This window comes from Salmo salar, chromosome ssa11, assembly GCF_905237065.1.
Source record: "Salmo salar chromosome ssa11, Ssal_v3.1, whole genome shotgun sequence".
Lineage (NCBI taxonomy): Eukaryota > Metazoa > Chordata > Actinopteri > Salmoniformes > Salmonidae > Salmo > Salmo salar.
In genome coordinates this window covers 40,078,626-40,091,814 of record NC_059452.1, presented here as the reverse complement: position 1 = coordinate 40,091,814, position 13,189 = coordinate 40,078,626, and the positions used below count along the sequence as shown (strand labels likewise).

The window sequence follows — 13,189 nt, the reverse complement described above, 5'->3', positions numbered from 1 at the left end:
AGTGCAGCCAAGCGGGGCCTGACCAGGCAGGGCCAAAGCCACAGCCACACAGGCCCATTACCACCACCGCTGCCGCGCTGCGCCTGGCCTCAGAGAGAGAGAGAGAGAGAGAGAGAGAGAGGAGATTGCTTGTCTCTGCCTCCCCTAATTGCCGACAGCAGCTGAAAAGGACCAGGGAGAGTGAGAGGGGGGAGGCAGAGCAAACAGTATTGGTTTGTTCACCAGTTATAGACAAGCAGCATGGACCCATATAGCTTATAGGGCTCTTGCTGTTCTGTTAGAAGCCCAGAGCTGTGTTTTTCTGTAGTTTTGGGCCGTGCAGGTTGGAGTTCACGCTAGTTGTTGATCTGAAGTAACTTTAGCAGTTACCCACTTGTGATTGAGGTTTGTGTTTGACGAGGGTGAACTGCTCCTAGATCTGTGCTGAGGGCCAACTTCTATCCCGTGTCTTTGTGAGGGGACATAGCTGGGCGCAGCCTTTGGGGGGCCTTGGTGTACTTTCTCTGCCCCTTGAATGATCCTGTAATATCCTCCTCACCTGCCAACATCCCCATCCTGCAGAGTATGTCTCTTGTCTCCAATGGACTCTGAATTTCATATTATTACAGGCGCTTATTGTTGCAGCCCGCTGGCAATATCCCAGCAAATTGAAAAGAATGGGCCGTTTATTAACTTGGCTGAGGCGGATGGCGAGGCTGCAAGCCATTTTTTTTCCTTCCTTTTTTCCCACTGTGTTTATAGGGGGTTGTGTTTTCATTCAAGAGCCTCTCTTCTGAAATGTCTGTACTGTAGGGAAGGTGGCTAACCCACCACTCAACACCTGAGAAACTATTATTAAAGAGCTGCAGTACATTGAGCCGCGGAATCCTTAGCAGACTGAAGACTCTCAAAGAAGAGCTAGCTAGTTCACTGTGTCCTCTCCTTGAACACGCAAAAACACTTTTTTAATGAGGGTATCGTTGCAAAACTAAAAGAAGGTGCCTGTAACATTGCTGAGAGAGTTGCCATTGTCAGTGAAACCATAGCAACATTGGCAGCAGTCAAACCTGGCGGTGCCCGCTTGTTAACGATTTGGAAATTCTCCCAACTGTTGGAAGAGTTGCACATATTGGACACATCTTCCCAGTGTTTGTGACTGTGAGAGAATTAGCACAAAACTAGCAATTGAATACTTGAACCAGTTTGAGGTCCAATCTGCCCTCATGTTTTCATCAACACTAAGACATTTGCATGATTTGAGACAGAAGATTTCGAGAACCTAGACTCAACCTCAATGTTTTTTTATATACTTCCTTTGTTGGGGTGCAGTTTAATTTAAAACATTAGGGCAAACTGTACAAATGTGGCTCTTAATTAAAAATGTCAAACCTTCAGTGCGTACGTTATCAGAGAGGTTTTGGAATATGGAACAATGAAGGCTTTTATGGAGTCAGTTTTATCCCTTTGTTAGCGTGTGTATTTTGACCTCATTAGATCATGCCTGATGCATTTGGAGTGTTTGAGTGAGCCGCGGCACTGCTATGGCCCAATGTTTCATGCCTTTTTGATTAACATGGTATGGAAACAATTAGACTCGGGGAGGGGAGGCAAAGCCGGCTCGATTCAACAGCTTTAAATGCTAATTGGCTAATGGAGGATGAAAGAGCGGGCGACCGGCTGTGTTTTTGACATGAGCTCACTCAGACGCTGGATTCAGCTGCTCTCAATTCATCCGAGTTTAGACGGACCACCACAACCACCATTTTGTTTTCCTTTCAAAACCTGGATAAATACTACTACTGCTGAATGTGCTTACAGACTCCCAAGTTAGCTTTATGTGAGAGCACGCATCACAGCAGGCGAAAACACATGTAAGGGAAGCATTTAACGTCTTCTGTAAGGGACTGGCTGCACCGGTCTTGAAAATACACCTCCCCCATAGCCAAGTGAGAGATTTACGGCGCTACTCTCCCACTTTAAAAGAGAAGCACTCAAAGGGTGAACCTCACACTTCGATACCGGAGTGTCATTCAGAGTCGGACTGCAAAACACCATCACCACTAGTGTGTTTCTATCGGGTTCTACAACAAGCCGCCACTGTGGAATCCCTGTTGAGCTTCAGAGGGTGTTCAATGATGTTTCATCACATGCGGTTATTACAGTCAGTTCAGCGTTGACTGGGATGTGTAATAAGCAGCCCATCACCTCTCCCAGTTTGTCAGGAACCACACAAACTGTCTGTCTTGTCCATTCTCCTAAAAGCCCTGGATTTGTCACAACCTTCAGTGCTGCTCTTAAGAGAGACAGAGGGGGTGTAGAGGAAAGAAGCGAGCCGTCATGAAAAGCCGCCGCTTCCTGATTTCGCAGAGATGCAATCACAGCACTATCTGATAGACGTGCTGGAGGAAATTGGATGAGCTGAGAGCTGCTACACCTGGACAGATTGGAAAGATGACTCCTTTGTCATGAAAGTGTCAGTCAATTCCCCCTACTGTCACCTGAACAACCAATCAGAGGGAGGGAGAGAGGTTTCTTCTTTTCAGGGCTCCATGCTTTGCAGTGAGTGTTAATTAACAAAAAATAAGATGTTTTATTGTCACATACACCTGACAGGTGCAGTGAAATGTGTTGTTTTACAGGGTCTTCCATAGTAGTATGGCGCACCTGGAGTAAATTAGGTTTAAGTACCTTGCTCAAGGGCACACCGGCAGAGCTTTAACCATGTTGACTCTGGTTTTCGAACCAGCAACCTTTTGGTTACTGGCCCAACGCTCTAACTGTTAGGCTACTTGCCACCCTATCTACGTATCTACAGTACTGTACTGTCTGGAGATAGGGCCTGAAAGAGATGTCATATGGTGTAAATAATAAAACTGTCACAGTAGAGATGATTACAGCTGTAATAACAAGCTACAACATCATAATACCTATTTGGTAACACTTCATTTGAAGGATCCATACTAAACCATTTGTAAGGCATTTACAGTTTGCTCACCATTTATAAACATTACTCCCACATGTGTAAATGTTAGTAAGCTAGTTATTCAGACATGAATATATATTTCCTTTAACATCCTGTGTTGTGTGCTTGTTTTTGTTTTTGACCAGGTACTGCTGGAATGTCTACCAATGACATGTCCATCTTTTTGTGAGAAATTACACTGGTCACTCAATAGATTTATGAAGTATTTTTAAAGTATTAATAGGACTCAATTTAGATTAGGGACTGCAAAAATAATTTACTAATGATTAGAAAATGGTTTAATAATGTTGGAGTAATGATTAATAAATGATGAACACACAATTTATAAATGCCTTCTAAATGGTTTATTATGGAACCTTATAATAAAGTGTTACCAATGATTTAATTTCCCCCACATCCAACCCCTCCCTCTTTTCTCAGAAGATGTCTTTTTTAAATCATGTTACATAGAACAGATGAAGATGTATGTAGAATGATGAAGATGTATGTAGAATGATGTCATGTTGCATAACCTCTTTGGTGACAGTGGTGTCTCAGTGTCGTGTTTGTTTCATAGAATGTCATGACAAGTTACAAGGTGTTACGTCACCCTTTCGACAGGGATGTTGAGATTCCATGTGAACATGCTTCACTTAAAAACTGAACCCTTTATACCAGGTTATATTGCTTTCAGGTCTATGGTATTACTCTGATAATAACAGGTTCTATCTACCTGTAGGTTCTCTGTCATTACTGACCAGGATGTATTGGTCTAACAGCAATGAAGGTTCCCAATGTCACCACTCCTGTCTGTCCTTAGGAAAAGCAGTGCTCTGACTGTTTCTGTCTTGTGTTTCCCGCAGTTTCCTCAGACATGCGAGGAGTCTGGCTCTCCGTTCGTCTTCATCTGCACCAATCCTCAGGAGCTGCTGGTGAAATTCCCCATGAAAGGGAAACATAAGATCTGTAAGTGCTGCGTCTTTCTGTGTCGCAGAGTAGATCCCAACGAGTCTGGTTTAGCTTTCTGTGTCGCAGAGTCGATCCCAACGAGTCTGGTTTAGCTTTCTGTGTCGCAGAGTAGATCCCAACGAGTCTGGTTTAGCTTTCTGTGTCGCAGAGTAGATCCCAACGAGTCTGGTTTAGCTTTCTGTGTCGCAGAGTAGATCCCAACGAGTCTGGTTTAGCTTTCTGTGTCGCAGAGTAGATCCCAACGAGTCTGGTTTAGCTTTCTGTGTCGCAGAGTAGATCCCAACGAGTCTGGTTTAGCTTTCTGTGTCGCAGAGTAGATCCCAACGAGTTTGGTTTAGCTTTCTGTGTCGCAGAGTAGATCCCAACGAGTCTGGTTTAGCTTTCTGTGTCGCAGAGTAGATCCCAACGTGTCTGGTTTAGCTTTCTGTGTCGCAGAGTAGATCCCAACGAGTCTGGTTTAGCTTTCTGTGTCGCAGAGTAGATCCCAACGAGTCTGGTTTAGCTTTCTGTGTCGCAGAGTAGATCCCAACGAGTCTGGTTTAGCTTTCTGTGTCACAGAGTAGATCCCAACGAGTCTGGTTTAGCTTTCTGTGTCGCAGAGTAGATCCCAACGTGTCTGGTTTAGCTTTCTGTGTCGCAGAGTAGATCCCAACGAGTTTGGTTTAGCTTTCTGTGTCGCAGAGTAGATCCCAACGAGTTTGGTTTAGCTTTCTGTGTCGCAGAGTAGATCCCAACGAGTCTGGTTTAGCTTTCTGTGTCGCAGAGTAGATCCCAACGAGTCTGGTTTAGCTTTCTGTGTCGCAGAGTAGATCCCAACGAGTCTGGTTTAGCTTTCTGTGTCGCAGAGTAGATCCCAACGAGTCTGGTTTAGCTTTCTGTGTCGCAGAGTAGATCCCAACGAGTCTGGTTTAGCTTTCTGTGTCGCAGAGTAGATCCCAACGAGTCTGGTTTAGCTTTCTGTGTCGCAGAGTAGATCCCAACGAGTCTGGTTTAGCTTTCTGTGTCGCAGAGTAGATCCCAACGAGTCTGGTTTAGCTTTCTGTGTCGCAGAGTAGATCCCAACGTGTCTGGTTTAGCTTTCTGTGTCGCAGAGTAGATCCCAACGTGTCTGGTTTAGCTTTCTGTGTCGCAGAGTAGATCCCAACGAGTCTGGTTTAGCTTTCTGTGTCGCAGAGTAGATCCCAACGAGTCTGGTTTAGCTTTCTGTGTCGCAGAGTAGATCCCAACGAGTCTGGTTTAGCTTTCTGTGTCGCAGAGTAGATCCCAACGAGTCTGGTTGAGCTTTCTGTGTCGCAGAGTAGATCCCAACGAGTCTGGTTGAGCTTTCTGTGTCGCAGAGTAGATCCCAACGAGTCTGGTTGAGCTTTCTGTGTCGCAGAGTAGATCCCAACGAGTCTGGTTTAGCTTTCTGTGTCGCAGAGTAGATCCCAACGAGTCTGGTTGAGCTTTCTGTGTCGCAGAGTAGATCCCAACGAGTCTGGTTGAGCTTTCTGTGTCGCAGAGTAGATCCAAACGAGTCTGGTTGAGCTTTCTGTGTCGCAGAGTAGATCCCAACGAGTCTGGTTGAGCTTTCTGTGTCGCAGAGTAGATCCCAACGAGTCTGGTTGAGCTTTCTGTGTCGCAGAGTAGATCCCAACGAGTCTGGTTTAGCTTTCTGTGTCGCAGAGTAGATCCCAACGAGTCTGGTTTAGCTTTCTGTGTCGCAGAGTAGATCCCAACGAGTCTGGTTTAGCTTTCTGTGTCGCAGAGTAGATCCCAACGAGTCTGGTTTAGCTTTCTGTGTCGCAGAGTAGATCCCAACGAGTCTGGTTTAGCTTTCTGTGTCGCAGAGTAGATCCCAACGAGTCTGGTTTAGCTTTCTGTGTCGCAGAGTAGATCCCAACGAGTTTGGTTTAGCTTTCTGTGTCGCAGAGTAGATCCCAACGAGTTTGGTTGAGCTTTCTGTGGGGGAACAAAATTCTCACACAAGCGCTGCATGTACACACATACACACACACTGTATACACACAAACAAACATAGGTCTTGTGCAAAAATGAACATGATTCGCAAAAGATTTAAAAAAATATTAATGCGCTCACAAAGTCTCTCAAAGAGCAATCTGTAAAGACAAGATGTTGATGTCAGGTTGCCCAGGGGATGTGGGAGACTGTAGCTACTGTAGTGTCAGTGTTGTCAGTGTATGGTGTGATTTCTAATAGGTCAGAGCACATTCCCCCGCTGTAGCTGGGACTGTAAAGTGATGTACCTGCAAGCTCTTTTGTTCATATTTCACAAACTCCTGAGACATGAAGGGTTGTTTATGTCCCCCTCTCCCGTCTCCGGTCCTTCAAGATGGATGGCGGGTATTTGGGAGATTCAAGGTAAAAGACTAGCACTGCCCTTGATCAGAAGGGGAGGATTTCAGTTGTATTGTGAAGGGGTGAACTCAAGCAACAGCCCAGAGGGTTAAGGTGCTTATGCTCATAAAAAACAACAGTAACAGTAACAACAGTAACATTTATATTTTGGATGCACTATCCCTTTAATAATTAAATAATGCCTTATTACCTTTATATTGAGTGTAACCTATAAGGTATCCTTCTAGTCCCCAGACAGTTAATTTCTAGCACACTATTGGACCTGTCATCTCCTCCCCTTTTATATCCAGCTAGTATTTCACCCTCTATTACTCTGCAGCCTCTGAAGGCTCAGAACCATCTCCAGGGAGACCACCTGTGAACCCCACACAAGCGCTGGTGGGGGGTGGGGTGGGGGGGTTCTGTGAGTCAAAGGGGGGGACCTGCTGTTAGAAGCTGGCCTAGTATTTAGAGGGTTAGCTGCTGGAGCCAAGCGGACATTCTGTATCTATTCACAGTGAAACTCTCTGTCACTCTCTGTCTCTCTCTGTTTCTGTGTCTCTCCCTCGCTCTCTCAATTCAATTTAATTACATTTCAATTCTCTCTCTCTCTCAATTTAATTCAATGTAAATTCTCTCTCACGATTTAATTCAATGTAAATTCTCTCCCTCTCTCAATTTAATTCAATGTAAATTCTCTCCCTCTCTCAATTTAATTCAATGTAAATTCTCTCTCTCTCTCTGTCTCTCTCTCCCTCGCTCTCTCAATTCAATTTAATTACATTTCAATTATCTCTCTCTCCCTCTCAATTTAATTCAATGTAAATTCTCTCTCTCTCTGTGTGTCACTCTTTCTTTCTCTCTCTGTGTGTCACTCTTTCTTTCTCTCTCTGTGTGTCACTCTTTCTTTCTTGTCCTCCGCTTGGGTTCCCTCCCTAACACACAGTGTCAAGGGGCTACTGCCGCCACTCTCGTTCAGAGAGGCCGAGTGGGACTGTTCGTCACCCCTCCACTGTGCTAGACAGGAAAGGACCTCTTCTCTTGTCCAGCTAGCTGCCTCAGACCTGACAGGGCAGCAGAGCGGTGGAAGGATTAGCCAGTGTCTGCTTACTTAAAGGTCTGCTAGTAAACTGTTTATGAACGTCGTTGTATACTTTGACTTATTTAGAAACAGTTTACTAATAAACAATTTCCTATTAAACAATTTACTAATGAAAACTATTTACAATTAAACTATTAAATTATTTACCATTAAACTATTTACTAGTAATCTATTCAATATTAAACTATTTACTTTTAAACAATTTACTAATAAAAACGATTTACTATTAAACTATTCACTATTACATGATTTACTATTAAACAATTAACTATTAAACTATTAAACTATTTAGTATAGCAACCTATTTACTATTAAACTATTCACTATTAGTTGACTACTATTTTATGACTAAACTATTTAGCTTTAGAATGACCCCCTGTCCACCAAGCAGTATTGCATTCATAGCTGGTACCCATGGAGAGAGGAGAGGTGTTGTGGTAAATATGGGATATAGGAACCAAGAGAGACGGGTCATAGACGGGTCACTAGAGTGGTCATTAGACTGGTCACTAGACTGGTCACTAGACTGGTCATTAGGGAGAGACTGGTTATTAGACTGGTATTAAGGGAGAGGCTGGTTATTAGACTGGTATTAAGGGAGAGGCTGGTTATTAGACTGGTCATTATGGAGAGGCTGGTTATTAGACTGGTATTAAGGGAGAGGCTGGTTATTAGACTGGTCCTTATGGAGAGACTGGTCATTAGACTGGTATTAAGGGAGAGGCTGGTTATTAGTCATTATGGCGAGACTGGTCATTAGGGGTCCTGCAGAGTAGTGACATTTAGAAGGGGAGAATGATGGGAATTCTTCATTGTAGTTTGGATGGATGTTCAATGTAATATACACTGGACAGAGCCCATTGCGGTGTAGATGGATGTTCAATGTAATATACACTGGACAGAGCCCATTGTGGTGTAGATGGATGTTCAATGTAATATACACTGGACAGAGCCCATTGTGGTGTGGGTGGATGTTCAATGTAATATACACTGGACAGAGCCCATTGTGGTGTAGATGGATGTTCAATGTAATATACACTGGACAGAGCCCATTGTGGTGTGGGTGGATGTTCAATGTAATATACACTGGACAGAGCCCATTGTGGTGTGGGTGGATGTTCAATGTAATATACACTGGACAGAGCCCATTGTGGTGTAGGTGGATGTTCAATGTAATATACACTGGACAGAGCCCATTGTGGTGTAGATGGATGTTCAATGTAATATACACTGGACAGAGCCCATTGTGGTGTGGATGGATGTTCAATGTAATATACACTGGACAGAGCCCATTGTGGTGTGGGTGGATGTTCAATGTAATATACACTGGACAGAGCCCATTGTGGTGTGGGTGGATGTTCAATGTAATATACACTGGACAGAGCCCATTGTGGTGTGGATGGATGTTCAATGTAATATACACTGGACAGAGCCCATTGTGGTGTGGATGGATGTTCAATGTAATATACACTGGACAGAGCCCATTGTGGTGTGGGTGGATGTTCAATGTAATATACACTGGACAGAGCCCATTGTGGTGTAGGTGGATGTTCAATGTAATATACACTGGACAGAGCCCATTGTGGTGTAGATGGATGTTCAATGTAATATACACTGGACAGAGCCCATTGTGGTGTGGATGGATGTTCAATGTAATATACACTGGACAGAGCCCATTGTGGTGTGGGTGGATGTTCAATGTAATATACACTGGACAGAGCCCATTGTGGTGTGGGTGGATGTTCAATGTAATATACACTGGACAGAGCCCATTGTGGTGTGGATGGATGTTCAATGTAATATACACTGGACAGAGCCCATTGTGGTGTAGATGGATGTTCAATGTAATATACACTGGACAGAGCCCATTGTGGTGTGGGTGGATGTTCAATGTAATATACACTGGACAGAGCCCATTGTGGTGTGGGTGGATGTTCAATGTAATATACACTGGACAGAGCCCATTGTGGTGTAGATGGATGTTCAATGTAATATACACTGGACAGAGCCCATTGTGGTGTGGATGGATGTTCAATGTAATATACACTGGACAGAGCCCATTGTGGTGTAGATGGATGTTCAATGTAATATACACTGGACAGAGCCCATTGTGGTGTGGGTGGATGTTCAATGTAATATACACTGGACAGAGCCCATTGTGGTGTGGGTGGATGTTCAATGTAATATACACTGGACAGAGCCCATTGTGGTGTGGGTAACTGCATGTGTGTGTGTGTACATAGATCAATGTGTGTTTGCGTGTGTCTGTGTGTATGTTTACAAACTGGGGACTTTCCTCTGATTGTACCCATTCATCCACACACTGTAACGACCCCGGGCCAACCACTTCTGTCAGCACTGAAGGTCGCTGAAGGTCACCCCGGCTGTTCAGAGCTATCAAACAACCTGACATGTATCCCCCCCCCCTCTCTCTCTGTCTCTCTGTCATTCTTTCTCTCGCTCTCTTTCCTCCTCTCTCCCTCCCCTCTTTCTCTCTCTATTTCTCTTTCTCTATTTCTCCCCTCTTTCTCTCTCTCTGTCTCACTCTCTCGTGAGATACTGCGGAGTGCTGATCCAGACCCTTCATCTGCTTGCTGGCTACGGCACATGTTCCAGTCTCTCCAGTTACCAGCCTTTAGTGTCTAACTGATCTCCTTAAAGAGTGTGACCCAGTCATCCTGAACACCTCTCCGTTTCACTTGGTTTCATTAGGACACTATTCACTTAGCTTTATGTGCTTCGGATGACATGTGAGGTGAAAATCTGGTCTATTCTCTCTCTTCGCTCTTTCTCTCTCTCTCTCTCTCTCTTTCTTTCAAACACACACACACACACACACACACATCATATAAGTAGCTACATCAGATTTCTCACAACACTTGCGTTTGCGATGAAATGCGTTTGGATACTTTACATGCCCGGGGAAGAAAAATGAACCTGTTTATTTGTACATTGTGTCAGCGAGGTGTGAGTGAGTACCACAGACAACTGTCTCTGAGAGTACGCTTCCTTGTTTGCCCTGCGTTTACTGCCGTGTACACAAAGAGCCCCTTCCAGCTGTCTTGTCACAATGCCATTTGCATCCATGTTGGTGAATGCATTGACAAGCACTGCAATATGTATGGCTGCCACCCCCTAGGTTACACATACATATGGAAGTGGTTTGATAATCCCACTGAAGTGAAGTGGGGGGGGGGGGGATTTGCTCCAGTAACCATCCTACCTCGCGGTTAGCTCTTTGTTTTACCACGTTGAAAACACAGTGCCATGGGATTGAAACAGAGAAAGCCAATTAGCTTAACCAGCGTCCAGCTTTTTCTCCCGAGGTGGTCCTTGCATTTTTTACCTCTTTTTAATCCTCCGCCGGGAGACTGAAGAGGTTAGCGAGAGAAGAAAGTCCTCTTCTTTTGGTTATTTATTTATTCATGGAACCATTTAATATTCATGATTTTTCCAGGACTATCTGGCTGCGGAGGGGAATTTACTGCTCTGGAGGCGACGGACTGGGGACAAAATCACGTTTTAGCTCCATTGAGCTTTGTGGATGAAGGGAAGGGAAAAAAGAGAGAGGGGGAGGGAGAAAGAGAAGGAGAGGAGGGTTTATGTGCTCTCCAGTAAATGGGAGGTAGGCCTGTAAGGTGACAGGCTGTGTTTATTACTGATCTGTCAGCCGGTTAATAGGTAGAGGAGAGTGGAGCAGAGCAGCTCATATAGAGGCCAGGCTGTAACTGCATGGCAGGCAGAGAGTGAGCTCTCAGCAGTGGTCTGGATTCATAGTACTACTCTGGCAGACCCAGTCTTCAAGGTTGCTTCCACAGTCCCAAAAGAATAACCCCATCGCTTTCTCTACATTCTCGACCGACATTCTCTCCCAGACTTTATTTTCAGTTTCCCCCTCTCCCTCGTATAACAGGCAGAGAGAGCTCTTAACAATGGGACTCAATGAAAGTACTACTCTAACAGAATCAAAGATGGTACTACTCTAACAGCCAATGATGGTACTACTAACAGAGCCAATGATGGTACTACTAACAGAGCCAATGATGGTACTACTAACAGAGCCAATGATGGTACTACTAACAGAGCCAATGATGGTACTACTAACAGAGCCAATGATGGTACTACTAACAGAGCCAATGATGGTACTACTAACAGAACCAATGATGGTACTACTAACAGAACCAATGATGGTACTACTAACAGAACCAATGATGGTACTACTAACAGAACCAATGATGGTACTACTAACAGAACCAATGATGGTACTACTAACAGAACCAATGATGGTACTACTAACAGAACCAATGATGGTACTACTAACAGAACCAATGATGGTACTACTAACAGAGCCAATGGTGGTACTACTAACAGAACCAATGATGGTACTACTAACAGAGCCAATGATAGTACTATTTTAACAGAATCAAAGATGGTACTACTCTAACAGAGCCAATGACGGTACTACTAACAGAACCAATGACGGTACCACTAACAGAACCAATTATGGTACCACTAACAGAACCAATGATAGTACCACTAACAGAACCAATGATAGTACCACTAACAGAACCAATTATAGTACTACTGTAACAATACCAATGATAATACTAACCTAACAGAACCCATGATGGTACTACTTACGTAACCAATGACCGTATTACTCCAACAGAACCAACGATAGTACTACTTACGTAACCAATGACAGTACTACTAACAGAACCCATGATAGTACCACTAACAGAACCCATGATAGTACCACTAACAGAACCCATGATAGTACTACTCTAACAGAACCAATGATAGTACTACCCTAACAATACCAATGATAGTACTACCCTAACTATACCAATGATAGTACTCCTAACAGAACCTGTGATAGTACTACTAACAGAACCTGTGATAGTACTACTAACAGAACCTGTGATAGTACTACTAACAGAACCTGTGATAGTACTACTAACAGAATCTGTGATAGTACTACCCTAACAGAACCCGTGATAGTACTACTTACCTAACCAATGATAGTACTACTAACAGAACCCATGATAGTACCACTAACAGAACCCATGATAGTACCACTAACAGAACCCATGATAGTACCACTAACAGAACCCATGATAGTACTACTCTAACAGAACCAATGATAGTACTACCCTAACAATACCAATGATAGTACTACCCTAACCCGTGACGGTACTACCCTAACAGAACCCGTGATAGTACTACTTACCTAACCAATGATAGTACTACTAACAGAACCAATGATGGTACTACTAACAGAACCAATGATGGTACGACTAACAGAGCCAATGATGGTACGACTAACAGAGCCAATGATGGTACTACTAACAGAGCCAATGATGGTACTACTAACAGAGCCAATGATGGTACTACTAACAGAGCCAATGATGGTACTACTAACAGAACCAATTATAGTACTACTCTAACAATACCAATGATAATACTACCCTAACAGAACCCATGATGGTACTACTTACGTAACCAATGACCGTATTACTCCAACAGAACCAACGATAGTACTACTAACGTAACCAATGACAGTACTACTAACAGAACCCATGATAGTACCACTAACAGAACCCATGATAGTACTACTCTAACAGAACCCATGATAGTACCACTAACAGAACCCATGATAGTACCACTAACAGAACCCATGATAGTACCACTAACAGAACCCATGATAGTACCACTAACAGAACCCATGATAGTACCACTAACAGAACCCGTGATAGTACTACTAACAGAACCCGTGATAGTACTACTAACAGAACCCATGATAGTACTACTAACAGAACCCATGATAGTACTACTAACAG

General features: G+C 43.7%; 1 protein-coding gene across 2 annotated transcripts in view; it reads left to right on the top strand.

The window, feature by feature from the left end:
• LOC106562773 (activating signal cointegrator 1) overlaps positions 1 to 13,189 on the top strand; it is a 73,127-nt gene that overhangs the window by 30,563 nt on the left and 29,375 nt on the right. For both annotated transcript variants that reach the window (XR_006757578.1, XM_014127773.2), the window contains exon 11: positions 3,805 to 3,907. Coding sequence is in view for 1 of the 2 variants with exons in the window: in XM_014127773.2 (XP_013983248.2) it covers positions 3,805 to 3,907 (103 nt within the window). In the remaining variant the exon portion in view is untranslated. The remainder of the gene's footprint in view (positions 1 to 3,804; positions 3,908 to 13,189) is intronic.